At 43.5% G+C, this 27,373-nt stretch overlaps 2 protein-coding genes across 2 annotated transcripts in view; both read left to right on the top strand.

Annotated features, from left to right (window-relative positions):
* The window catches only part of NUGGC (nuclear GTPase, germinal center associated), a gene marked incomplete at its 5' end in the record, with an annotated part of 40,108 nt that extends 36,647 nt beyond the window's left edge, over window positions 1-3,461 (top strand). The window contains one exon of the mRNA XM_081077361.1: window positions 304-3,461. Coding sequence (XP_080933487.1) covers window positions 304-443 — 140 coding nt within the window. The 3' untranslated portion in view covers window positions 444-3,461. The remainder of the gene's footprint in view (window positions 1-303) is intronic.
* Window positions 3,462-19,402: 15,941 nt separating this feature from the next.
* The window catches only part of SCARA5 (scavenger receptor class A member 5), a 102,607-nt gene continuing 94,636 nt past the window's right edge, over window positions 19,403-27,373 (top strand). The window contains exons 1-2 of the mRNA XM_081075634.1: window positions 19,403-19,781; window positions 23,942-24,059. Coding sequence (XP_080931760.1) covers window positions 23,948-24,059 — 112 coding nt within the window. The 5' untranslated portion in view covers window positions 19,403-19,781; window positions 23,942-23,947. The remainder of the gene's footprint in view (window positions 19,782-23,941; window positions 24,060-27,373) is intronic.

The following is a 27,373-nucleotide window of genomic DNA, read 5'->3' as shown; positions in this document are numbered from 1 at the left end:
CTTGCAGAACCCGAATAAAGACTCTGCAATGGCCCAAACCTTTTTTTATGATTAGGTTTGTGTTCTTTTGAGGGTGACCTCTTTGCCGAGATAAGCCTTAAGGTAAAAGCAAGAATGCTGGATTTGATCAGGTGATTTATAAAACAAATCCATTGGACGATCTGATCTCTAAGCCCCATTCCAGATCTCACATTCTGGGAGAAGTGACCCAGGTCATAACATGATTCTCAGGGGATTTGTTTTTCTGGGAACATTTCTGAAAAGGATGCTAACTCCTGGTGTATGCTTTCTGCTCCTCCGTAGACGTCAAAAGTGAATACAAGGAGATGGAAAAGCTCCACAGAAGCCTAAGGGAGGTGGCTGAGAATGCAGTGCTACGGCAGGGCATGCAAGAGTTCCTCCTGAGAATGTCCCCCAGCAAAGCTGGGCCCCCCAGAACATAAATTTATTTTTTGGAGCTTAGAATCAAGTGAATGAGAAACAAGCTTGGAGCCAAATAATCAGAATTACTTCTGTCTTGAAAAATCTAATAAAGAACATCTCCCAACTGTCTCAGCTTTATACACAGAGTATAAAACTCAATAGATTGTTACTTCTGACGTAAGCAGATTACTGAGCAACATCAATTCACTTTTTTATTCTATAGCCAAAAAGAGTCATCTTGAATCCCAAATGCAGTGCTAAAGCTTTAGGGACAAGAAACTTGTACATCACCAAGGAAAGATATGCAAACCTAAATATTATTGGAAAAAACAATTGCAAAACAAAGCTTTAGAGACCCAATTCTATTTCCCACCTTAATACTGATGAGACTTTGGGGTAAGGAGGTGGCCTTGTGCTGTGCAAACAGCATGGGTTTAAGAGCCAGCTAAACAAGAGACCTGGCTTTATCACTTCTCAGGAGTGCTAATTCAGACTGGTACTTCTGAAACATTTTGATCTCGGGACCTTATACTCTTAAAAATTATGAAGGACCCTACAGAAATTTTGTTATGTGGGTTATACCTATTGATATTTACTGTATTCGAAATGAAAACTGAGGAAAATTGTAAGTAATTATTTATTAATTCATTTAAAAGTCACAATAATTAACCCCATTACATGTGACGATAAATAACATATTTTTAGGAAAAAAACTTTTCAAAAAATTTTAGTGAGACGAGTGACATTACTTCACACTTCTGCCAATCTCTTTATCCTCTGGCCTAATAGAAGACAGCTGGACTCTCTTATCTGTTTCTGCATTCAGTCTATTGCAGTGTGTCTTTTTGATTGATGTACGTGAAAAAATACAGTCTTATGCAGATATAGTGTGGGAATAAAGAAGAGTATTTTAATAGTCTTTCAGATTATTTCTGGATATTTTTCTTTGATATGACATTCTTGACAAGTGGTAATTTCTTAAAGACTAGTTGCAGTGTGGAATCTGAAACTATACTGGTGAACTTTTAAGATATTCTGTTACACTAAAATATATTTCTATCTCACATTTTCAATGTATCTTTTCCCAATGCATGATTTTGTGGCATCAGGCATTGGTCATTTTGAAAATATTTGTTCACTGAAGTTAAGCAGATCTTCCAAAAGTCAATACATTTCATTATATAATAACAAAAAAGTCCAATTTGTTCATATTTCTACTAGCTTCATCAGGAAAGTCTTGAAGTATTGGGAAGCTGTCAAGTTCGTGATAGAGGATTCAAGTTTTATAAAATTCAAATTTTTTCCTAAAAGCTCATTTTAGGAATGGCAACAAACACTGTCAGTTGTTCTCTTTGAAGTGATAGGCTCATTTTGTTCAAGAAAAGGTCCACTAGATAATCATGCATGATTAACCATAGTTTGTCAATTGTTATTGCACGTAAAAATGATCTTCTATAGAAAAAAAGTCAAGTTCAACTTGAAACTCAATAATACTAACGCTTTTCCTTAAAGCAGTAGAACTCCTTTAAGTGTACTTCCGTTTTGGTCACATAAAATAATAAAATATCATCTGCTTAAGAGTCAATAATTAACAGAATGAATACCTTATACTGTCTCATTAAGAACATTCTTAAGTAAAAACAGGCTTAGGGAAAAAAACACCTGCAAGTGCACAGTGAAAAATGCAATAGTTACTAGTATAGTTTGGTGCCACTGTCTTGGTTTTACACTTGGTGCAAGTGGTTTTATCCACCTGTGTTTTTAAACCTTTAGTGCGTATGGCAACATGGTAAAAAAAAACACACACAAAAAAAAACACAAAGGCAAACAAAATCTTAATATTATTATAAAAATAGTTGGACCTAGCAGACCCCCAGTATTTCAAGGACCACACTTTGAGAACTGATGTCTTAGACAAATTATTGAAACTCCCTAAGCTTCAGGTTATTTATTTTTAAATGGTGATAATAATAATACCTACCTTGGTACTACTAGGGTTGTCAGGAAGTATTTATCAAGTCCTTAAGAGTACTTGACAAATGGTTATTATCTGGGGGCAGAATAGAAGTAACAAGGTTTCATGGCTTATTTGTTGGGAGAATCAAGTTATAAACCCAGCTCTGCTCAGCACTAGCATGACCTTTCACAGCTCTTTGACATCCGTAAGATTTCATTGCTTCATATACCAAATGAGGGAGATGAACTAGATGATTTAAAGGCTTTTGCTGCTTTGAAATTCTAGGATTTTAAATCCTTCCCTTCTTATTTTGATGCTTTTTGCCTAAGATTTGAAAAAAGGATTTATCCATGTAGATGAGTCTCAGTGGTTCCTTTTCTTTTTAACCTTCTAAACACATACAGTTGCACTGAAGTTGGCATAGTTTTACTCTTTAAATTTCAATTGAGGGATGTGGAGAACTTCCACTTCCAGCCACGAGAGAGTGACATGAACCATATATACCTCCGACCTTAAGCCACTAAAAAGCCAAACAAAACTTATGAAACAATAGTTTGCAGATATGGGGAAAATAGTCAGTGTAGAACAATAATCCCTGAAGGAAGGGAGACAAACAAGGTGAACCCTACAAATGTCCCATTTTGCTGCCTAGATAGAGTTTCCAGGCCACAGTGCAGGGAGGGGGAACCCATAAAAAGCCTGAATTAAGGAGACAGTGCAAAGTTTGGGGGAGTCCAAGGTGGTTAGAATTCACAAGGTGAAGTACTGTGAAGAAGAAAGCTATGCAGAGAGAAAACTCCAGAGATATAAAGCAGGTCTAGTGCTAATTAGCACACACAACTACCAAGAAAGAATCAGTGGAAAGGAGCAGGCAGAAAAATCCCCAAATTTCACATCAAGCTCGGAGTAGCCAGAGTGGAAAGACCTTCACACACGAGGCATCAAGCAGAGTTCTCAGAAGAATATTGCCTTAGGAGTGGGCCAATACAGACCTAGACTAAAGGCTGCTGTGCATCCACCTAACGAAGTTTAAAAAACAAACTTCAGAAGGATCAAACTGTTTCCAACTAACTTAACTGCATCCCAGAACAAAACACAAAAACACGTAAAGAAATAAAAAACTTCAGCACCCAACATTGGAAAATGCACAATGTATGGCATCAAAATAAAAATTACCACGCATGCAAAGAAGTAGGGGGAAATGACCCATATTGAGGAGAAAAATCAATAGAAGCAGACCCAGGAATGAAACAGGGTAATAGAATTAGTAGACAAAAATATTAAAATGGCTATTATAAATTTACTCCAAATGCTCAAGAAGATAGGCTAAAGCATAAACATAAAGATGAGAGAAATGCACAAAATAAGACTCAACTAGAACTTCCAGAGATTGAAAAACTCAATGTTTAGGTGATTAACAGATGCTGTAAAATAACAGTTTTTTCTTTTTAAAGGGAAATATGTGGGCTTATGGATGCATTAGTTAGTTAATTTGATGGGTGAAAATCCTTTCAAAATGTGTATGCATATCAAATCATATCAAATCATCATGTTGTACATTTTAACTATCTTACAATTTAATTTGTCAATCATACTTCAATAAAGCTGAAAAAAAGGAGTTCTGAAGACAGAGCAAGAGAATAGAGCCACAATGAAACAGAGAAGAAAAAACTGGAAAAAAAAGAACAAAGTATCAGTGAACTATGGGACATTATAAAGCAGCCTAAAACATTTATTATTGGAATCACAGAAGTACAGGAGAGAGACGGAAATATAGAAAAAATATTTAAAGGCATAATGGTTGAGAATTTTTCAAACTTGATAAAAACTATAAACCTAGAGATACAAGATGCCCAAAGAATCCTAAGCAGAAGAAACAGGGAAAATCACACCAAAACATATCATAATCAAATTTCTGACAACCAGTGATGAAGAGAAAAAAGTGAGGTGATACAAACTTTTCTGACATACAAAAGCTGACATAATTCATTTGACCAGAAGGCTAGTGCTACAAATAAAGTTAAAGAAAATAAATAAATAAATACATACATACATACATACATACATACATACATACATAAAAATAAATGTTAAAGAAAGTCCTTCAATCAGAAGAATAATGGTACCAGATAGAAATTTGAATCTAGATAAATAAACGAAGAGAGCTGGAAATAGTATGTGGGTAAATAGAAAAGACTTTTTCTTATTTATCTTTAATCTCTTTAATACTTAAAAAGATTATTTAAAAGAAAAACAATAACAATTGCATTAAGAGGTTTATAAGATGTAAGAGTAAAATGTATGAGGATAGTCCAAAGGCCAGGAGGGGAGAAATGGAAGTATACTGTGTAATATTTTTATACTATGCGTAAAGTGATTAATATTACTTGAATGTAGAACGTGATACTTTAAAGATACATACTGTAAACCTTAGAGTAACCACCAGAAACATAAGAGATATGTCTAATAAGCCACTAAAGGAGATAAAGTGGAATATTAAAATTACTCAAGTAACCCTAAACAGGCAGGAAAAGAAGAACAAAGAACAAATAACAGAAGGTAAAATAGAAACAAATTGCCAAATGATAGAGCTAAACCCAATCATATAAATAATCACATTAAATGCAAATGGTGAAACACTAAAAGGCAGGGATTATCAGATTAGATTTTAAAAAGCAAGACCCAACTATACGTTGTCTGCAAGAAATCCACTTTATTTTTTAAATTAAATAACCACTGGTGTTTACTGTGTAGTTACTACATAGTAGTACACACAAATTACACTTTGTTGTACTTTGCATGAATTATCTCCTTTAAGTCTTATTAAACCCTGAAAGAGGATGCTTTTTAAGGACACAAACAATATAAAAACTATCATATCTTTTTCTTGCTTTAAAACTTTTTTTCAGTTACAGTAGAGATACAATATTACATTAGTTTCAGGTGTACAACATACTGATTAGACATTTGTATATCTTATGAAGTGATCACCCCGATAAGTCTAGTATCCATCTGACCCCATAGTTATTACAATATTATTGAATATATTCCCAATGCTGTACTTTACATCCTGTGACTGTTTTTATAACTGGTAATTTGTACTTCTTAATCCCCTCAACTTTTTCACCCATCTGTCCGAATCCCCTTCCATCTGGTAACCATCAATTGGTTATTTGTATCTATGAGTTTGTCAAGAAGCCCACTTAAATATAAAGATGCAAATAGGTTGAAAGTAAAAGAATGGAAAACATATGCTTGTAAATCCTAACGTAAAGTTAGAGTGCCTGTGTTAATATCAGACAAGCTTCAGAGCAAGGAATATTTCCAGAGGTAAAGAGAGTCATTGTATAGTGACAAAGTTAATTCATAACTAGGACATAACAATTCTAGTTATGCACCTAACAACAAAGTTTCAAAATATGCAAAACAAAAGCTGATAGAACTCAAAGGAGAAACAGCGAAATCCACAATTATAGTTGGAAATTTCAATACCTCCTCTCAATAACAGATAGAAAAAGTAGAGAAACTCAGAAAGAATACAGAAGATTTGAACAACCAACTTTAGGAACTGATATTTATAGAACACTCAACTCAACAGCATCAGAGTACAAATTCATTTCTAGTGTTCTTGGAACATTTACCATGACAGACCATATCCTGAGCCACAAAACAAGTCTTCATACATTCGAAAATATTGAAATCATACAGAGACCACAATGAAATTAAATTAGAAATCAATAACAGAAAGAAATCTGGAAAATCTCCAAATATTTGTAAAGTAAACAGCACCCTTTCTAAACAACCCATAGGCCAAATGAGGGCTGTGGACTAACATCTTGTTGGGTTTATAGCGTTCTCCTTTAAATCTTAATTTTGCCCAAATGGAATTACCTCGTTGCTCTGAAGGGCCGTGGTGTTAACTCCAGCCAAAGCTTAAAAAGTTAGTCAGAGCTGGTGCAGGCACAGGCTGTTTGTTAACTGCCTAAAGAACACAGCCGAGAGCTGTGGGTAAGGAGCCCACCTATGTTGGCAGACAGAACAAATGGGGAAGAAGCTGAGGCAGAGTCTTGATTCCTGGTAGGAGACAGCAGGCCGATAGTAACATGAATCCAGGAGAGCAGGTCAGACGCCAGAAAGAAAGGAAACGCTGAAACTCCCAGGGTAGAATCAAGAGGAATACACGACACTTAGGAACAGGAGCTGTGTTTCTGGAGGTTACTATTGGGAGCAAGAGTCTTTTCTGTGTTCTTTGGTCTAGCTCACAGGCTCCATCATGGGTTCTAAGTCACAGCACATCCATCTTCCCAGGAAAGGGGGGACTGGCTAGAGTCAGGCAGGATACCACTACCATCGGAGAGCAAGACTGGGGTTCAGGGAAGGCCTGGATTCTAGAGGAGACCGGAAGAGAAGGTGTGCTGCTCAGAAGACTGTGAGGTGGACAGGGAACACAATACTGTCATTTTGAAACACACTTTAAATGCCTGCACGATATTCTAATGTATAGATGTACCATCATTTATTTTACCGTTATCCTGTTGTTGGACATTTTGATGGTGCTGGTTTTCTCCATTATAAATAACCTCATCGAGAATATTCTTATAGAGACGTCTCGGTCCCTCTCTCTGATTTTTTTTTCTTTAGAATAAAGTTTTAAGAATTCCATGATAGGATCTGAGCGTCAGAGCATTTTAAAATCTCAGCTTGTTTTCCAGAAACCCTGTCCACTCACTAGCAGGGATGAGAATTCCTGTAATATTGATTTTTTTTTTTTTTTTACCCAATCTGGTTATTATCCTTTTCTGCAATAGATTGATAGAATCAGATTTTTAACATTACCATCTTGTACTGCTTGGGTTGCTACTGATGCCGAAACATTTTTTGTATTGAATTTCTTCTATTTGAATTGTCTTGTCACAATCTTTTCTTTGGGAGTGCCCCGCCACTTTCGCTATGTCGTCTTTCTTTTTACTTTGAAAGAATTTCAGACTTACAGAAAAGTGTCAGTCATAGCACAAAGAGCTCCTACAGACCCTGTATCAACTTGCTAAAACATTTTACTATATTTGCCTTATCATTTGGAACTAGTACTTTTTCGGAACTATTTCAAAGTAGATTGTGTATGCCATGTCCCTTTCTCCCTTAATATTTTACTGTGTTGCATAAAAGGAAGTATATCTCTCACGTTACCCCAGTACCACGCTCAAATTCAGCAAATGCAACACGGACACAATGATACCGCCATCTCATCCAGTCTACATTCTAATTTCATCAATTGCCCAATTACAGCCTATAGAGCAACGCTTTTCAGTACAGCCTACAGCCCAGGATCACGTATCCCATCTAGTTGTCACATCTCTTTGATTCCTTTAACCTCAGGTGTTTTTGAGAAATACAGGCCAGCTGTTTAATAAAATTGGGGTTTGTCTGATGTCTTTTTATGATTAGGTTTAGAATATACATCTTTGGCCTAAAACAACCACCTACATGCTTCATTCTTTTTCATGGGCAAAGTCAGAATTTCCTGCTGACAGCTTGACAATGAGGAAGGAGATTGGGAACCAAAAATGGGTACAAGTCTGACCCGGGTGTGGAAGCTGGTCCCTCACTCTCTGTCCTGGAGGGTGATCCCCACTAGTCTCTGGCGGTAAGTGTCTAGAGCAGGGAGGTTGAGGAGAATCGGGAATCAGCCTCCTAGCACCTCAGGCCTGGAATGTCACCTGTCCATGGCTGCCAGTGACCAGGGGCAGCATTGCCAAAGATACTTTTAGACTCTGGTACAGGAGAGGAAAGAAGGCAGTTGTCTCTTGGCTCCATTTCAGTCTTTGGGTCTGGAGAGTCCCCTGCCTCTCCAGACTGACTGACTGACTGAGGGCCAGGAGGATGTCTCAGTACAGCAGGGGGAGGACAAAAGGCATGGTCGCTGCCACTAAGGAGACGAGCCTGCCAGGCTTAGACCTCCAGAGGGCCCGTCGCTCCTGGCTTCCCTCTGTCTCCTCTCACATCTATTCTCTATGGCCCTTCAGTCCCTTTTATCCTACTTTGGGAACTCTGCCCTTTTCCACCTGTCAGTGTAAAACTCCAGAACTCAGGCTTTGGCCAGAAAATAGTGGAGATGCTCCTCTGCCAGGTTTGTCAGCTCTAAAATGAGGAGGAATGGGTCCGAATTCCACGACTCCGGGCTCTCCACCAGCAAGAATTGTGGCCTTGCAGATTCTGTGAGCAAGCACACTTCTCCAAAGTAAATATTATTTTTTTTAGAACCCACCACTGTCCTGTTCCAATGAGGAGAGCTTACTCTTGGACTCTGTTTCTTGGAACGATTGTGCTGAGGCACCTCTCCACCATGCTGTTTCAGGCCGATGTCACTAAAGCCACCTCTTGAACTGAGACAGGCTCTGTCATCTCAGCTGGACGGTGCCAACTTCAAGTAGTTTCTTCCTCATCCCAGGTCTCTTCCTTGGGAGGTGACACATGTATCCTGCCACGATTACATTACAATAGCCATAAATGGTGACTCTGACTCATTAAAACTATTAAATTATAGTTGACCAGCGATGCTTAAGAAAGCAGGGAAATGATAATTTTAGAATGCACACCATCCGAATTGTAAAAACAAAAAACTTGTGTGTGCTAAATGACAGAAGGGAATGTGTTGTGTGTGGAGCGCTTCATGAGGTGTCATCCGAATACGACAACATCAGCATTTCCATGTCAAGGGGACAACTGAGACGAGACCCTGTCACTTTCTCTGAAAGCATCACACCGTGTGCAATCAGCTGTATCAACTGACCTTTGGTTCTCTTGTTTCTTTTACATTTCTCTCCGTTTCAATTGAATTACCCACAATAGTATGAATTCATGCCAGTTTATTTTCTTCAATCTAAGCAATTTCATAACTCAATTATCCCCCCTTCTCCCAACCACAATTTAATCTGATTATGGAGAAAAATTGATGATGATCCATGAAATCTGGATAAGACTGTGTTCTAGATACCTTCTGTGATAAAAACCATTTTAAACCTCTCTTTTAAAATCTTGCTGCATAGTCTAAATAAAAGCTCTTTTATTTATTTTCCCACCTGGAAGAAACATGTGGGATCTTGCTGCTGGAAAGGGGGCAAGTTATATGACCATGACCTTTGTCTTTTGGCATCATGTAGCGGAAAAGGCAGATTTTGCTTCAAGATAGAAGACAAAAAAAAGGTTGTATATAGGTGGCAGGAAGAAAGCTGTTGATTGCTGCTTGGGAGACAAGGTCGAAGGCAACTGATTCTCATACTCTGCCTCTCCCCACCCTGAAATCGAAACCTGTGGTAGAAAGAAGTTTTTAAAAACCTGGTAGGACTGTTGAATCTCTGGAACTACCTGAATCTGAGAAATCATTCAGGCTGAGTTCAACGTTCCTACTTAAGCCCTGATTGGGCAGAGCCAGTATTAGGGAGCAGTAACTGGTGACAACTCAGGGTTGTGTGTAGGCATGTGTGTCTTTACAGCCTACTGAGATTATTCAATGTTTACTGTTTTGATAATGGATGTCTTTTCCAAGGCTGTCTACCTGAAAGGGTCAGCTTCTCCAGATGACTAGATTCTGAAAATGCATACACCTTCTTCCCTCCCGGTCCTGCCCATACATTGTCAATTCTTTTCCTTTCAGAGTGGGGAAAATTTGGGGTATGCTGGAAACAAGACTACAACAATAGGGGTCTCCATTATTTCTTCCTGGGTAGGGTAAAGCTCAGTGCTTAGCAGTGCTTAGAACTTCCCTGTGCCTATGCAAGTGACCAATAAGTTTGTTTTAAAGGCAGGTTGTGATTCAGCCGGTCTGGGGTTAGGGCTGGAGATGCTGCCTTTGCACTAGGCTCCCAGGGGTCTATGGACCACTTTTGGGGGAGCAAAGGTCAAAGGTCAAGAGAAAGTCAAGAGTGCTGGCTACAGGTCCTGCCCCTTCTGCCTGGGATGCCTGCACAAGTTATTTCATTTTTGTTGGAACACAGCCTCCTCATCTTCAAAATGAGGGAATAGTGTGTTATTAAACTCGAAGGTCCCTTCTGGCTCTCATATTCTAACAGACTAACTTGAATTTTGCCAAAGAGGTAGGGCATTGTGTCCCAAACGACAATGAGACTGGATGAAGGAATAGGAAGGACATAGAGGTAGCAGCACTGTACAACTCCAGGGGTGCAACTTCCAGGGAATACAGTGTGAGGGGTAACCCCTGGAGTTGTACAATGGAACAGCCTTGGGGGTACCAGGAACACCTTTCTATCTCTGTTTATTCCTTTAACTCTTAAGTTCCCACAGAAGTTCTTTTCCATGTGGAATACGTTGGCAATTTTAAGAGAAATGCTGTATACGTGAAGGATCAATATCTCTCCAACACTCCACGGATGGCAGGTCCCCTAACTCCCTAAGAAGTGCTTTTCTCTCTCCATCAGAAAGCTATTAGGCACAAGAGGGCCCAAAGCCTGGAAGGTGAAGCTTGGAAGTGACTGTACAGTGTTTGAACATGGGCCAAGCTGTGCTAGTAATACTGTGTTTCCCTGAAAATAAGACCTAGCCAGATCATCAGCTCTAATGCATCTTGTGGAGCAAAAATTAATATAAAATCCAGTATAATATAATAATATAATATAATATAATATAATATAATATAATATAATATAATATAATATAATATAATATAATACTATATGACTGGGCCTTAATTTTTGCTCCAAAAAACGCATTAGAGGGGGCCGGCCCGGTGGCTCAGGCAGTTAGAGCTCCGTGCTCCTAACTCCAAAGGCTGCTGGTTCGATTCCCACATGGGCCAGTGGGCTCTCAACCACAAGGTTGCCGGTTCGACTCCTCAAGTCAGGCAAGGGATGGTGGACTCTGCCCCCTGCAACTAGCAATGGCAACTGGACCTGAAGCTGAGCTGCGCCCTCCACAACTAAGACTGAAAGGACAACAACTTGAAGCTGAACGATACCCTCCACAACTAAGATTGAAAGGACAACAACTTGACTTGGAAAAAAGTCTTGGAAGTACACACTGTTCCCCAATAAAGTCCTGTTCTCCTTCCCCAATAAAACAAAACAAAACAAAACAAAAAACGCATTAGAGCTGATGGTCCAGCTAGGTCTTATTTTTGGGGAAACATGGTATGAGACTGCATGCTTGAATGTACCAAACCAAATGCTAGAATGTCAGCACCAAAGAAGCCCAGGAAGCCACCAGGGCTCAGAGAGGCCAAGGGTGAGGGAGTGGCATGTTGGCACCTGGATCCTTGGGATTCAACCCCTTGGCAAAGTGCCTGTGGTCTCTGGAGATACCGCTGCCCAACCTGAAGCCCAATGGTGGAATGGGCTCAGTGTGTGCCCAAACTCAGGGGATGAGACTGGAGAGAAGACCCGTCAAACGAGAAACAGGAAAACAGATCTTGCTCCGTGGGAAAATAGCTTCTAAAGGAGGGATTCTTCATTCAAACCCAGTCAGAAAGCATAAGAGTTGGAAGGACCTGTAGAATCCATCTGGATGAATCTCTGGTCCAAGATGCACCTGTAGGGAATTCAGGCTCTGAGGAGGGGTGTGGAGGGAGATGAGGCTGGAGGTGCTTTCTCTTTCCATCTGCTGTGGCAGTGGACAGTGACCTGAGGAATATGACCACATGGAGAGTCAACTACACTCACATAAACATGGCGCTTGCTGGCATGTTGGCTTCATCTGGTGGCACAACACGTGGGGACATAGAGACACGAGAGCAAAAGGGTTGTTAATATTCATGAACAGTTTTGCTGGCTCAACCCCTGCCTTCAGCTGAGATTTGGCCATCTGCCTTTAGTCTGGGTTCTCAGCTGCTTCCCTCTATTATTCAAGGGACTGGAAGAGTTTCCAGAGAAAGACAATGAAATTCACAAGCCTGTTTCTTACAAATGTAAAATCCTGGTAGGCGCAGTCTAGCCTGTGAGGGGCACACTGACATGTGTGTGGTAGAGAGCCAATGTGTGCTGGGGAAGTGGCCAAACCGACTCAATCCAGAGAATGGGACAGATGACCCGCAGCACTTGCCAGCCCTCTGTCCCTTTCAGCTCCTAGGACATTGGCAGCCTGTCTTAGATTTTCCGAACAGAAGGCTGAAGATGATCAAACAAGAAAACAAAAATCGTAGAGACAATATTAGGGATTCCCTAGTAAAACAGCCTATCCAAATCAGCCTACGTTGAAACCCTCAGTTGATCCATCCATGTCCACAGAGCTTTCAAATAGCTTTTTTAGTCCTCCACTCTTCACTATGAAGAAACAACCCAGACTTTAGGTAAAAGTCTCCACCATACAAGAGAAAGACCAAAACAAACAGAATATAAGCAACTTAGAGGAAACAGATAATTGCAGAGAGAAGAAAATATTTTTTTAAACATGTTATTATATAATATCTTTAGGGAGATATGTGAAGATATTGCATCCATGAGACAACAAAGTGTGCTATGGTGATCAAAGAATAAGATACTCCTGGAACTTAAAAAATATGCTAGCAGAAAAAAATTTTAATTAAAAAGTACATTTGAAAGATAAATTTGAGGAAATGTTCCCAAAAGTAGAACCAAAAAATGAAAAAAATGGAAGCTGGGAAAAATTAGAGAATTTGTCCCAAAAGTCCAACATCTGAACAAAAAGAGTTTGGGAAAAAGGAAAGAGGGGGAAGAAAGGGAAGGAAATTATGAAGGGCATCATTCAAGAAAATTTCCCAGAAATAAAAAACCTGAGATTCCAGATTGAAAGGTCTCATTGAGTGCCTAGAACAATGGGTAAAACTAATACACACCAACACTCATCTTTGTAAAACTTTAAAATACTGGGGATAGAGAAATTTTCAAGAACTTCTAGAGAGGAAAAGGTCACATATAAAGGTCAGAAATAAGAATGATTTTGGACTTCATGACATTGAATTTAGAGGACAACGGTAGAATGCCATCAAAATTTGGAGGGAAAAATATCTCACACTTAGAATTTTATACCCAGGCAAATAAACTATCAGTCAAGGATGAGGGTAAAAGTAAAGATATTTTCAGACATGCAAGGTCTCCATAAATGTATTCCACCATAAATGTGCTCCATCAAAACAAGAAAATAAATTAAGAAAGAGAAGGCAGGATAGTAAGAAAGCAGAAGCTCCAACCCAAGACAGAATCAAGGAGAAGCTCTAGGATTAAAGTAAGAAACAATCTCTGGATAATAGGCATGAACAAGGTGTAGAGAGAAATTGACCAGTATGAAGTAAATTAGAAAATTTAGGGGAGACATCTACCGAAGTACAAATTAGTAGAATACCTGATGGGTTTGGCTATATCTAGAGAAGATGGATGCCAGTGGTTCAGGGGGTAGGGGGATTGGAAGACAATCAGTGATAGATAAATAGAAAACTACACAAACAGAAAAATAAGACAATAACTCTAAGGAAAACAAAATGTTGTAGAAGAAAATATATTGCATTGCTTGGCTATGAATAGTATTTATATAGTCATAATAAAGCAAACTGAAAAGTGATCGAAAGTATGATATAGCTGTACTAGGAGAATAGGGAAAGGAATGTGTGTGAAGTGGGAGCTAAAACTGAACCTTTTCTCCATAGTGGGGGGAATGGCTAATGCATAAAACAAACAAACAAAAAATCAAAAAATAGCAGCATAACTGTGTTATTTAGAAATGTGAACATAAATATAAAAAGCAACAGTTTATGGATAGCAAATGGGTGCCTATGGGAATTAGGATATGGGTATGAGAGATCAAGGAAATTGTTGCTTTAATAGCAAGCCTTGTAGAACTACTTGATTATTTTAAAAGATTATTAAAATGCATACATATCTTTGATAAGTGTAAAATTTTAATTTAAAAAAGAAAACCTCCATTTTTCACTATCCAAGATATGTATCCAATTCTTCCAGAAGGAAGAGAAACAAAAATATTATATCACTTTATATTCTCTCTGATCCCTTCATTTTTGCCTCTCTCTTCTTCCTCTCTCCCTCTCCCTCTTTTTTTGTCACTTATTTGCCTTGTTTTCTTCTATTTTATCTCCATTATTCTTTCTCAGTTTCTCTTCATATTTTTTCTTTTTCTCTCTTTCTGAAATAGTATGCAGCCAATAACAGCTTTATTATTATTAATTATATTTATTGAATATAATATTCCCAGTTCTTAGTTCTCAGTATTAAAACCATGCATAGAATGTTCTTTATTTACTCCAACTGAAGCAATCGAAGCAGCAAAATGAATTGTAAGTTACTTTTTATCAAGGTGGAAAAATCTGTCATGTAAAGGCTCTCTTAGACTTGGAGGATATATCTGAGGTCACTGGGTCCAACGAGCCACTTGAAGGAGGAGATGGCTCTTTGGTAGTTGTGTCCAGCCCAGATTTCCTAGGCTCTGACTAAATAATGTGAGTGTAGGGAATATCCAGACAGCTCAACTGTGAATGAGAGTCTTCTATATGTTGAGTAGAAGCACCCCCCCTTCTCTCTCTCTCTCTCTCTCTCTCTCTCTCTTTCTCTCTCGTAGCTAAAAAAAAATCACCTAATACTGCTCCCCATGACAGCCATTGCTATATCTACAAACAGAGATCAAGTCCCCTTGAATGATTTCTGCTCTGGGCCCAACAGTGCTCTTTCTTTCCTGTTTGATTCTGGGCCCTTCACCACCCTAGTCACTCCTGAGAGCACCCTTTTTTAAGCTGAGACTTTCAATCTTTCAATCAGAGGCACCTAGAACGGAACATACCTCGCCAGGTGTGAGCTCAGCGACGCAGATTTTTAGGAGCTCTGTCACCTCCATTTTTCCGCTCACTGTGCTTCTATTAATGCAGCCGAAGTTTTGAAGTAGCTGTTTCTCCCAACTCTTGCTGACTTACATCAACCTCAAAGTCCTCTAAAATCTTAGGTTTCTTTCTTATGTGCCCCCCTGAAAAGGCTGCTATCTCATATCCTGTATGTGGGCAGATGAGTTTTTCCATCATTGCTGTCTGTCTTACATTTATCCCACTAAACCTCTTCTTCTGAGTTTTGGCGCACATTCTCACTACATTTTAAGAAGTTTCTTGTGATTCACTTGAATGAACGTGCTTGGCTACCAGTTATAAATTGCTCACATTAAAACTACTTCATCATCCAATTCCCCAACAAAATTTGTATCATCTTGGCGCTAAGACAGATCTGCTTAGAGCCCCTCACTATATGACCCACTGCAGGTACCCTGGGCCATTGAGTTTGACAATAGAAGGAGGTCCAGGCAAGCCTTACTTTGGGGCCTTTGGCCTGTGCACATGACGGGGAGGGGGCTCATCACCTTTACAGCCTATAACCCTGGACCAGTGTCAGAAAATCTGGGCTGTCTCATGCAATCCATCATTCCTACACCTTCTGGGAAATGAATGAAAATGAGTTGAACACATGGAGATGAAGCAGATGGTTGGGTTGATTCCACAATGGATGAGGAGCAGGGAACTCCACAAAGAAGAGGCTCTTTCTCCCACTGTCTTGGACTCCCTGCCAGCTGTCAACAGCTGGACATGAGAGAAAGAACCACCTCACGATTAATACTCCATCTGTCAGGGGCTGTCAGCTCTGAAAAATAATAACAAGGGCTAACATTTGTGAAGTGCTTTGTGTTTTCAACACCCTTCTCTCCCTTGTAAGAACCCTTGAGACAGGAAGGCCAGGAAGTAGTAATCCAGTTTTATAGATGAGGAAATAAAGTTTTAAAAAGGTTCACTGACTTGTCCATACCTACAGATCTTGGGAAGGTTGAGCTGGGAATCCAGTCTTCTCTCCATAAGGCATCTCTGAAGCCTACTGTCCAGGTCGCCAATTAGTAACTGTTGATCTACCATCTCCCTTGGGCCTATCATGGGCTAACTGTTGGAGAGGGGACACACAAGAGTATAACCCATGAACCCTGACCTCAGTGAGCTCAGAGCAACCTAAAGCACTCTGTTCAGGCACCTGAGCAGATGGAATGGCCCCTGAGCACAATAGCCATCAAAAGAAGAGGAAGCAGAGTCAGTGGAGGTTTTAGATGAGGGATAGGCTGGGTTGGTCCTGAAGGGTGAGCTGTGTTGGAAAACCTGGGAAGGTAGTGGTGGAGGGCAGACTGTGGGCAGTCTCCAGAGGTGGGTGTGGGTGGGGAAAAATGAGAAGGGACTGGCCTAAGTGCAGACAGAGGGCGTGTCAGGGTCAAGGTGGAAGCAAACAGAATGGAGAGGGTGAACCAGAGGTAATGAGCAGCCTTGGCCTTGAGCGAGGAGAAGATTCCCATGCCTTAGGCAACCAGCTCACTGACATGTATGGGGCTGTGTTGCAGGATGGGAAGACAGTGACAAGTAGGGTGTGGTCCCTCCCTCAGGAAGGTGACAAGAGGACTGTCCTATTATCCTCTCGGAATGACTGGCTCCTCATCACACTCCAGTGGCATGTGACATTTTCCACTATTGGGCACTCAGAAGAAGCCTTCCAGTATTCTAATATTTGTTTCTGTTTAAGTTGTAAACAAGCTTAGAATCTCCTTCAGTATATCCGATGGAGCACTAGCCCTGTTCTCTGTGTTCAATTAAGAATGGAGAAGCTTTAATACTACACCCCTCTCTTGCAGAATCACCGGGCCCAGTAGCATCTTAAAGGCTCTGATAAGTCCTGCAGTGAAGGAACAGAGAACCTTTTCTTTGCTTTGACCAGAGAACCCTTTCTCAAGGAACTCCTGGGAACATCTCATGAAACTAGCAGGCTCAGAGTCACTGCCTAATCCCATTTGATATTCACATCTTCCCTGTGATATAAGATTATTATCTTCATGTCCAATGAGAATACTGAGACCAATAAATGTAGTGATTTGCCCAAGGAAACACAAATAGGAATGATCAGATTAAAGTCCAGGACTTGATACTGTAAATCTGTGGCTTTGTCCCTAATTCAGACTTACAATGTCTGAATCAACTTTCCCTAATAAAGCATACATAATTACCTTGGGGGGAAGATAACAGAAACTTAGACAGGAGGAAATAAAAATCATTAGGAACGACTAAAGCTGATGAGGCATAGATTCTCTCACAAGCAGGGGCTGCTTTCCAATTCAGAAGCCCTTTGTCTTGGATCTATCTACCTTCCCTCAGATGTCGCTCCTACATTGGCCGGGGTGTGGGGCTAGTGGCTAGAGGTGGTTGATGGATTTCAGTTAAGATCAGATGGGTGCTTTGAGATAAACAATATGATGATAGATCAGAAAGCATTTACACTGTTGATCAAACAAAATTTTATAAAACCACAAAAGCTAAATTCCTACATCATTTTGCACATACAGTAATTACTTTTTACCTAAACTATCTCCTGAACAAAACCTAAACTGATGAAATTCATGGTACAATTAAACAATAATTACTTTTTAAATGTGGTAAATCCAAATTCTGATTTTGGAGAGATTATATACTTTTCACCAGGCTGTGCCTACAAAGCTGAACAACAACAGGAAAAGATAAACACTGGTTTGTGAACAAGGCACAAAAGCTTGTTTTTGAAATTTTTGTATTGGACATGAAATAGGTTAAAAACTAACAAAAAAGAAAATACTAACGGTCGTAAAGAGTATTTTTTGTAGAGCAGATCACAAATAAAGGCATAGCAAGGTACCTAGATAGTTTAATTCATAGAGACAGAAAGTAGAATAGGGGTTTCCAGGGGCTGTGAGGAAAGGGAAGAGGGAGTTTAATGGGTGGAGCGTTTCTGTTTTGCCAGATGAAAAGTGCTCTGGAGATGGATGGAGTGATGGTTGCACAACAGTGTGAATGCGCTTAACACTACTGAACTGTACACACGCAGGCTGCTTGACCTTGGACAAGTTACTTAGTTCCTTCATCTCTCTAAAGTGGGAGTCATAACAGTACCGACCTCACCGGGTTGTTGTCAAGGTTCAATGAGTGAAGATACAAAAACCACTTGGAATTGCCTAGCACATGGTATATACTATAAAATGTTTTCTCCCCGCTCCTCCGTCTTCTTCTTTCTGCTTCTCTTCCTATTAGTATTATCCTTCTTCTATCATGTCTTTTTTTTATCTCTGTCATGGGAGCTGCTTCTCAAGGGTGGTCAGGCGGCGCAGGCCCTGAAAATGACTAAGACATTTCTGACTCAGCTCTGTGTTGGCAGCTGTCGTGCGGGGAGACCTGAGTCTTGGCAAACTCTTCTGTACAAGATCTCATCCTCAAGTGTTCAGGCCGAATTGTAACCAATGAACTTGAGCCTATGCCTGAATGTTACCTTCAGAGTTCTACTTCAGGAGGCTGTCCACATAAACAGTGCTGCCATGGCTCAAACTGTTTTGGAATGTCCCTCATGACGTCCCCCATCACCACCCCAATCCGAAGGTAATTACTCTGTGAAGGTTTTGGTTAGATCTTTTTTAAATGTAACCAGTCATGCTTAGGTTTACAGTTATTTGTGCCCGAGCCCACTCTTCCTCCTGGATGGCAACCCCCTTTAGGACAGCGAGCTCATCGTACTCACTCTCGCATTTCTCCACCCTTGTGCAATGCCAGTGCCCCATAATGGTTGGCCTTATGGCTGAGTTGAGATGAAAATGCCTTCGGGAATCTCCTGGGGCACTCATCAGAATATCCTTGGTGTGGCCAATGTGTGTCCCTTGGGGGTGGATGTGACTTCAGGAAACCATGTAAGGGATTCTAAGCCGAGTTTGGCGAATGCATTGAGCAATGCCAAACTCCATCCTATAAATGCGTTTATAAGGCTGGTTTTCTTGCACGGCTCATAAGCCATGTCTAGCTGCCATTCCCCTGGAAGCTTTCCAAAACGTTTGAGCAGGGCCTTGAGAACAGGCGCATGGAGTCCCAAGACCAAGGCTGACTTCCGGGCTCCGGACCAAGCCGCAGGTCCTGTGGAGAGCTGTAATGCTAAGATTGGCCACCAGAGGGGGGACGTGTTCCAGACCCCACGGGGGCCTCCACAAGTGCTCCAAGAACTTTATATTTAGAGACTGGCCGCCAGAGCAGCTGCAGTTCACATCTCAGTCAGTACCTAGCAGAGCTGCTGGTGCCTCCACAGAACACCTCCTGACCGCGGCCCCTGGCGGACTGAGGTGAGGCACCAACCCAGGGACTTCCCAGCCGCCCGCCCCCGACTTGGGCACAAGGCTGAGTCTTGCCTCCTGACCTTATCTTCCTTGACAAGTGACCCCTGAGACGAGTCACTGGGCACCCCTGCAGCCTCTTTCTATGACTCCGTCTGGATTTGGCTGGTTGTGGGGACAAGCTCCAAGGGGCCGCTTGGGTCTCAGTGCAGCAGTAGCAGCCAGCTCTCCAGGTACCATGGTGAATGCCGGGAACTGAGGGGACAGCCTCTGCAGCCTCCGTGGAGGCAATAGGGTGAGTCTTTGTCACTTTGAAACTTTGATACTAACTTTGTCCCAGCACCTGGGCATGGTGTCCCCAAAGGTAATTGGAGGACACTGGGTGTAGTGGATAGAACAGGACATGGCGTTTGGACATCCCCAGGGTGTGGAGCATAGAGGTACTGGTGCCAGCTAGGACCGTCTCAGTTGTCAGCCTTTGCAGATCCACGGGGCCCTCATCCAGCTGCCTGAGCGGGCATTTGAAGCCTGCATTTGAAGTGCCGCGGGAAGCTATTGCCTTAGTGGCAACGCTGTCTGGCTCTTGTCACAGCTCAAAAGCCTAATTTAGGGTGCAGACGGTACAGGTGACAGTCCCTCTACATGGACAGAATGTGTGTGCATGTGCGTGCCTAGCGGTGGAACGTATGAAGGGAAAGCTGATTTATAAAACACCTACACCTCTTCAGCCTTTGGGTTGTGATTTAGGTTAACTAAGTACTGTTGGAGGAGGAAAGGGCTTAAAACCTACTTGGTGAGAGTCTCTCTGGAGAGGGCCACATTCATGGTGATTTTTACTTGCTTCTGATGAGTTTAAAGGTAGGCAATCCAAAGAAAAGCGAGGAGCCCTGCAGAGTTAGATGCTGGAATCCAGAGACACCGTCTTTGCAGCAACAAGCAAGGCTCATGCCATCCTCTTGGCAGGAAGAATTGATTGAGTCCTTCTGCTGCCCAGAGAGGGACTTTGAGAGTCAGGGTCTGGACTTCAGCTCTGGTCTGTATTCATGATTGCCTTCTGCAAAGGGAACCCCAAACAGCATTGTTTCTGGGACTGGCAAGGCAGGGAGGAGGCCTAACGAACCTGCAGACCCCTCCCACCTGGCTCCTTGGCAGGGCCAGAAAATGCTGGGGGTGCGTTGGTTATCACCAGTCTCTGCCACTAACTGTGTGCCCTTGTTTGTAAAGTCTTTCCACGTGCACTATCCCACATGAGGCTCTCCATAAGCGAGTGGCTGGCAGATGTGCTTCTCCTCATCCTAGAAATGATGACCTGAGGCTGCACGAGCTTAGCTGATTGGGCCAAGTTCCTGAATAATAAGAAGTGCAGCCAAGATAGGATCCCGTGTCCGCTGAGCTCCCCACACCCCACAGGTCTGCACAGAGCTGCCTAGGGTGGAGCTGTGGATGGCTGACTGCTTCAGCTCTAAAGTGCATCAAGACACCCTAAGAGGTCAGTAAAGTGTCCTCTCCCTGGAGAATGAAGACGCTACTCTTTGACTTGAAGCATAAAAGTCCAGGCTCCTTGGGCTTCATCCACAGGGCACTTTGGCATCCACCCCCTGCCCATGTTTCCGGGGCCCTGGTCCCCTACCTTCCAGCTCTCAGAGCCTCTCTTTGGCCAAAGAGCCCCTACTGGCCCTCTTCACCGACTGGTCTTTGACCCTAAAGGTAGTCACCAAAAGGGACTGAGACACCCTTCCTGGACAAAGCAACCTTGTGGCTGAGCCAGTGTCCTGGGTGGGAAGCCTTTGCCTAGCAACTCACCCCTCTCTGACATCCATTGGTTCTTGCCTCTTTGTGCCTTGGTTGGCTTATCTTTAAAATGGGAATGACAGACTGGTACCACCTGCCCCCCTCACAGTGCTCCTGGGAGGGCAGCGATCCTGGATGGCAAACATCTGTAACTCATGGGCTGAATGCACACGCAAGAGGTTCGCTGAGCCTTCTCTGAGAGCACAAACTTGGCCCAAAGGCTATGAGACCAAATGATCAAAGGGTCCAAATTCTGGCCCTGCTCCCTCCTATCCCCCGGAAGGAAAAACCACCCAAAATAAAACCGGGAGCAGACAGAACATTCTTAGGTTTCATTCCCAAGTAACAAACATTAACTGAGCTGACTGGGCATTTCCAATCTCATCTCACTCACATCTGGCCTCCTACTCGGCCAGCCCCTCTCCCCAACAAGTTCCCCAGGGCTCCTGCTCCACCAGCTGAGGGGTGGGGAGGGAGCAGAGTCAGGGCCACCTGACAGACACATTCCAGATAACAAGTCCTACATTCCAGCTTTGGTCCAGGAACTCATCAGTGAAGGGGAAGGTGGAAATGAAGATGGGGCTAAGCTGGCCCAAGCCCATCGCCACACCTCCACTCCCGGCATGATAGCTCTGGGCTCTGCGCAACCTCTGCTTTTGGCAAAGAGAGGGTTATCACATGCAGAAGACACTGGCCTCCTGATGTGCAGCTCCCCAGGATCCGAAGGAGGCCAGAGGGAGGGGTGCTGCACACAGTGCTATGAAACGAGGGAGGGTCCGCTGCAGCTCTGCAGCAGTGGAGCTGCTCAGCGCCCACCTAGAAACCCTTACTGGGTGGAGGGCTTGAATAGAGGGCGGTTATTGGGAGACTAGCAAACTTGACTCAACTGTAGAATGGAGAAGCTGAGGTGGGAGCTATATAGGGGCTCCGGGAGCCCCTGGGGCAGGGAGGACAGATCCTGACAGAGTTTGGGCTTCCTTCTGCCCCTCCCTCCCACAGGCTGGAATGAAGACCCACAGAGACTGGGAACACCCTAACTGTACGTGTGTGTGCATGTGTGTGCATGTCTGCACACCAGGTACAGGGAATGAAAAGACAAGAGCAGACACCCCTCTCCATCCCTCCTGGGCCAGTGGATTGACAACTGGTCATTTACAGCCTCTTCTCAGCCCTGAAGTCAGAGATATCTGGAGACAAAGGTCAAGTCCTGAAAATAGGAAATTTACGTTTGCTCTGCCAGGCAGAGCCATTTGGCCAGCTTCCTCCGTCATTATCTCATTATTGAAATGGTGCTGACACCACCTTTCCCAGCCTGCTTCTAAAGAAGAAGTGACGGCTGCTCCCTTCAATTAGCAGACACTGCGCCTCCACTGCCACCTGCCAGGCACCTCCCTGTCACCTCCTCTCAGGTGGTAGACCCCTGGCTGGCACTCTGGGCCTCAGAATTGAGCTTGTTCCGTGCTGGGCCTGGGACCCATCCACCCTTCCAGGGGCTTTTATCTTCCAAATAATTCACTTTTGAAAAGTGGATTCTTTTTTTGGATTCAATATCCAGATAGTCCAAGAGCATCAGAACCAGAGGCCAAGCTAAACTAATGGCTGGAACCAGCTGAAAGTGGAGAGTAATTTATAAAATCACCGAGCATATATGTAAGGAAAAGAATATCAAGTATTTTATGGAAACAAATACTTTGCAATTTGGCTCAAAAATGGATTTTTCTTATTGCACAAAGAATGCAAACACACCGTAGAAAATCCAGCGAACAAAAAGAGGCACAGTTCCCACCAGAGTCCTGTAACACATGTCTCACCGGAGCAACTGGGACTTCTCCACACACTGCCTTTCCCATCACATTCACAGGACACGTGTGCATATTAAAAAATGGGATGGTGTCATACACACTTATATAAATGGAACTGGTTCACGTTAAATAGCAGAGCAGCTCCCCCAGTCACTGGGTGTTCCTCGGACATTGTGGGTAGGACCCTAAGCCCCTGTGATCTATCCTCAGGAGGCCATTCAGGCACTGGGACCCTCCCTGGGTCTAAGGCTGCCCAGGTCTTAGTGTCTGGGGTGGCCCAACAAGGCTGTGTGCTCGCCAGGCTCCTATGGGAGATGAATCCCTGCTATGATCCCGCTGAACCCAGATCTGACCATGCCAGCTCCGCTGGGTTGGGAGCCCTTCTGTTCTTAGCTGTGTTGGCTGGTGGTCTCTGTACCCACCTTTATGTCTGGTTTCCCTCGTTTCCGACACAGAGCAGCCCAAGTCTGTCTGACATACCCAGGGCTCTAGAGGCTCAGAAACTGCTCCTTTTGGGTCAGGAGGGTCGGTTCCTCCAGGCCCTACCCAGCCTGGCCCTCCGTGCCCCCTCTAGGCTCAGGGCTCCAGCCCCATGAAGGTCCCACCACCGGAAAGATCCAAAGGTCCTTGGTTTTTCCAAGCACTGAGGAAGTTGGAGATGGGGAATCAGGGTCCTCGGGGCTCAGTAGATGTCAATCATTAATGATGACACAGTCCCAGTGTTCAGGTTTGGGGTCATAGTGTGGGTACCTTGTTCTATCCATTCATTTCCATTTCCACCTACAGTTTGTTCTCTCTCTCCACCCCCTCCTTCCTTCTTCCCTCTCCTATCCTCCTGCATTCTCTCCCGCTGCTGCTGCAGGCCAGGATGGAGAATAAAGCCATGTACCTGCACACCGTGAGTGACCGTGACACCAGTTCCATCTTTGAGGAGCCCTTTGATGGCAGAAGCCTGTCCAAGCTGAACCTGTGCGAGGATGGTGAGTACCTCTGGCTCGGTCTTGGGGATCTGCCCTGCACCCCACACCCAACCTTGGCATTGCTCCAGAGTGCTGGTGACCTCCCCCCTAATACTGCATATATTCAACTTCATGCTTTGAAAGGTCTTTTCCAAGTTTTCTCATTTATGCATCTCAACAAACCTGTGTGATCAGCAAGATGAGCACCCATTTTATAGATGAGCTCGTGGAGGCTGAGAAAAAGCATTAAGAATAATTCAGCTCATAGAGGGCTTCCAGCATTGAGTTTCCTGACTCCTTTTGCCTTTCTCTGAGTGAGAGGCTGGGGTCAGGCAAAGGCATCTGAACCAATTAGCCCAGACCCTCAGGTATGGAGTCTCCAATCCATTTCCAGAAGGATTTGTGAGGAGAAAACATACCTCTCCAGGTATTCATCCTGCCCCTGGGTCTGAGGCTCCCAGGACGTGTCACAGGAAAGGTTTCCCCATTCCAGTGACCCAGGTGGCACCGCATCTTTGGGGGCTAGGTATTTGCTAAAACTCTGGAAATACAACTGATACAGCTTCCTCTAAAAAAGCCCGAAGCCCTTTGTCAACAGCTTGCCTCCTGTATATCCAGCACGGAACTCGACACTTAGTAGGTGCTTAGTAAATTCTTGCTGCATGAATGCATACACTCCTCTTTGCTGTGAGTGTAGAAGCAGAAAGAAAGCATCATTCCCACTTCAAAGATGGATAGAATGAAGCTCGCAGAAGAGTGAGCTTGTAAAGATTTACGGTGAGATAGCGATAGTCTGTATTAGGGTTCTCCAGACAAACAGAACTGGTATGCTCTCTACGTACATATAGAAAGTGACGTACTATACAGGACTCACGTGATTATGGAGGCAGAGAAGTCCCACAATCTGCAGACTGGAGACCCAGAAGAGTCAGGGATGTAACTCAGTCCCAGTCAGAACGCCTGAGAACCAGAGGAGTCAATGGTGTAAACAGCAGTGTGAGGGCCGGAGACAATGAGAGGAGATGTCTTAACTCTAGCAATCAGGCAGGAAGCAAAAAGCAAACACTTCTACCTTTTGTTCTACTCAGGCCCTCAGCTGATTGGATGAGGCCCACCCACGTGGGAGAGGGCCAGTCTGCTTTACTGAATCCACCAATTCAAATGCTAATCTCATCAGGAAACACCCTCCAAGACACACCCAGAAATGATGTTTAATCTGGGCACTGTCGTGGCACAGTTAAGTTAACACATAAAATCAACCATCACGCAGGCCTTTTTTCAAGCTTTTTTCTCAAGCGTCATGTTTTGTTGTGCTCCACTCTGCTAGCTGCCTCTGTCTTGAAATTACTCAAAATGAGAAATGACTCCCCCTCATGCTCCAAGCCTGTTTTTCCTCCCACAAAGTGCTGAGAGTAGGAAGGGAAGCTGGGTGACTTAGAAAGGCAGGGATTGGAGACAGTCTCAGCAGGGAGAGGAGACAAGGAGATTTGGGCTGGTGACTGATAAACAGCTCTTCACCCATTCTCGTCAATTGCATGCCATGATAGCTCTGTCTCTGGATTCTAGTCAGCACCCGTACTTAGAGGACCCATGCTGTGTGAAGCTATGGGTTAGGTGCCAGAGATGTTCCAAAGAGAAATTAAACCGTCCTTGCATTCAAAGGGCTTACAATCCAGTGGAAAGGACTGGCATGGGGATAATTACCCATCATATAAAGTAGGCGAAAGTATGTGTGATTATTGAAGTCAAGCAGGCCTCAAAAAAAGGCCTCACAGACTGACTGTGATGTTGTACGAGAGGAGGTAGGTGGGGAAAGCTATGACGAGCTGAGTTGTACCAGGTCACTGTTTCCGTCAGGTTAATGCCACCTGAGAAGAGAGGAAGGCCCTGGGGGGCTGGATGGCTTGCCAGTGCTCAGCACTTGCCCATCACACATAGCAAAGGCCATGTTGGCTTTGGGATCCTTGATCCAGCCCTGTCCCATCCAGCCATCAGTGGGGAGGCCTGGTTTGGCAGGAAAGAACTGGGGTCCAGCATAGTGGGGTGATTGGAGGACCAGCAGGGCCAGCCTGGCTGTCAGTTGGGGAAGGGCAGAGTGGGGACCACTGGGGTGGGGAGAGGCCTGAGGTGGGAGGTGTCACTGGGCCATTGCACCCTCTTCCCCTTACTTCATCTTACTCTCCCTTTGTCTGAACCCCAAATTAAAAAAAAAATTTAAAAAGACCATTTGGACAAGAAGGGCTGAAAAATAACAGTAACCCAGCCACTGTGCTTTCCAGGTCCCCAGCGGTGGGGAGAGCTGACCAGAGGGCAATTTTAGAGCAATGCTAGCAAGTGTCCTTGGGAGTCACCTGAGGCCTGGCATCCCATGAACTGCACACAGTAGAGGCTGGAAGATGAGGGATCAAGGCTGACTCAGGGCGTGTGACCTGACCAGGGCCCATCCTCCTTCTGGGTCTCAGCATCTTCATCTGCCAAATGGGAGCAGAAAGGGTGGATCGAAGGTCCTGTCTAGTCTACAGTTCTGTTCGTAGAAACAGATTTGGTCATTGCCTTTGGGGTAAGGTCCTTTTACAACCTAAGTCAGGACACAACGCCACCCTGAGCAGACCCAGGCACTGACCTGGCCAAGTTGGCCTCTGGTCTGCATGTTGAACCTGCTGCCTCTGCCATGCCCTGCCCCCACCTTGGCTCACTCTCTCACCCTGTTCCTGTCTTTGCTCAAATCTCACCTCTCCCAGTAGGCTTTCCTGTCTCTACTGCACTCCTAGCCCTCTTTCCCTGCTCTCTTGGTCTTATGTTCTTTTAACACATATGTAATTTTCTTATTGACTATGTTTATCATTTACTGTCTGTTCCTCACGCGACAGGCAGTGTTTTGTTCACTGATGTCTCCCAGCCTGGCATGTAGTAAGTGCTCACTAAGTATTTGTTGAATGAATGAATGAGCGAACAAACGAATGATCATAGGGGTCCTTAAAATCTACAGGTGGCAAAACAAATACATTCTAAACCTGATTTCTAAATCATCTGGATCTTCCCTGCTCTTCCTTCCTGGATGCCAGGTGCAGGGTGCGGTGGAGGGCACAAGGAATCCAGAAAGACTAGTTGAGATGCAACCAGCCACCGAAAAGCTCATTGGTTTCTGGTTTGATTTCTTTTCTTCCCTTTCATTTCTAAGAGGAAAACATGGGGCTCTGACTTGGGGAAATTCCAGCCAGATTTGATCTGTTTTCCCCAGGATTTTGCTTTTGCTTGATCCTCATCTCTGGAGAGTGTAACAGGAGAGGGAGAGGAAGGGGTGAGGCTGGAAGGTTGATGGGAAAGAGGGTGGG

The sequence above is a fragment of the Rhinolophus hipposideros genome, assembly GCF_964194185.1.
Source record: "Rhinolophus hipposideros genome assembly, chromosome: 16".
In the NCBI taxonomy this organism is placed as follows: domain Eukaryota; kingdom Metazoa; phylum Chordata; class Mammalia; order Chiroptera; family Rhinolophidae; genus Rhinolophus; species Rhinolophus hipposideros.
The sequence above is the reverse complement of the archived record's forward strand: the minus strand, read 5'-3'. Positions and strand labels throughout refer to the sequence as shown.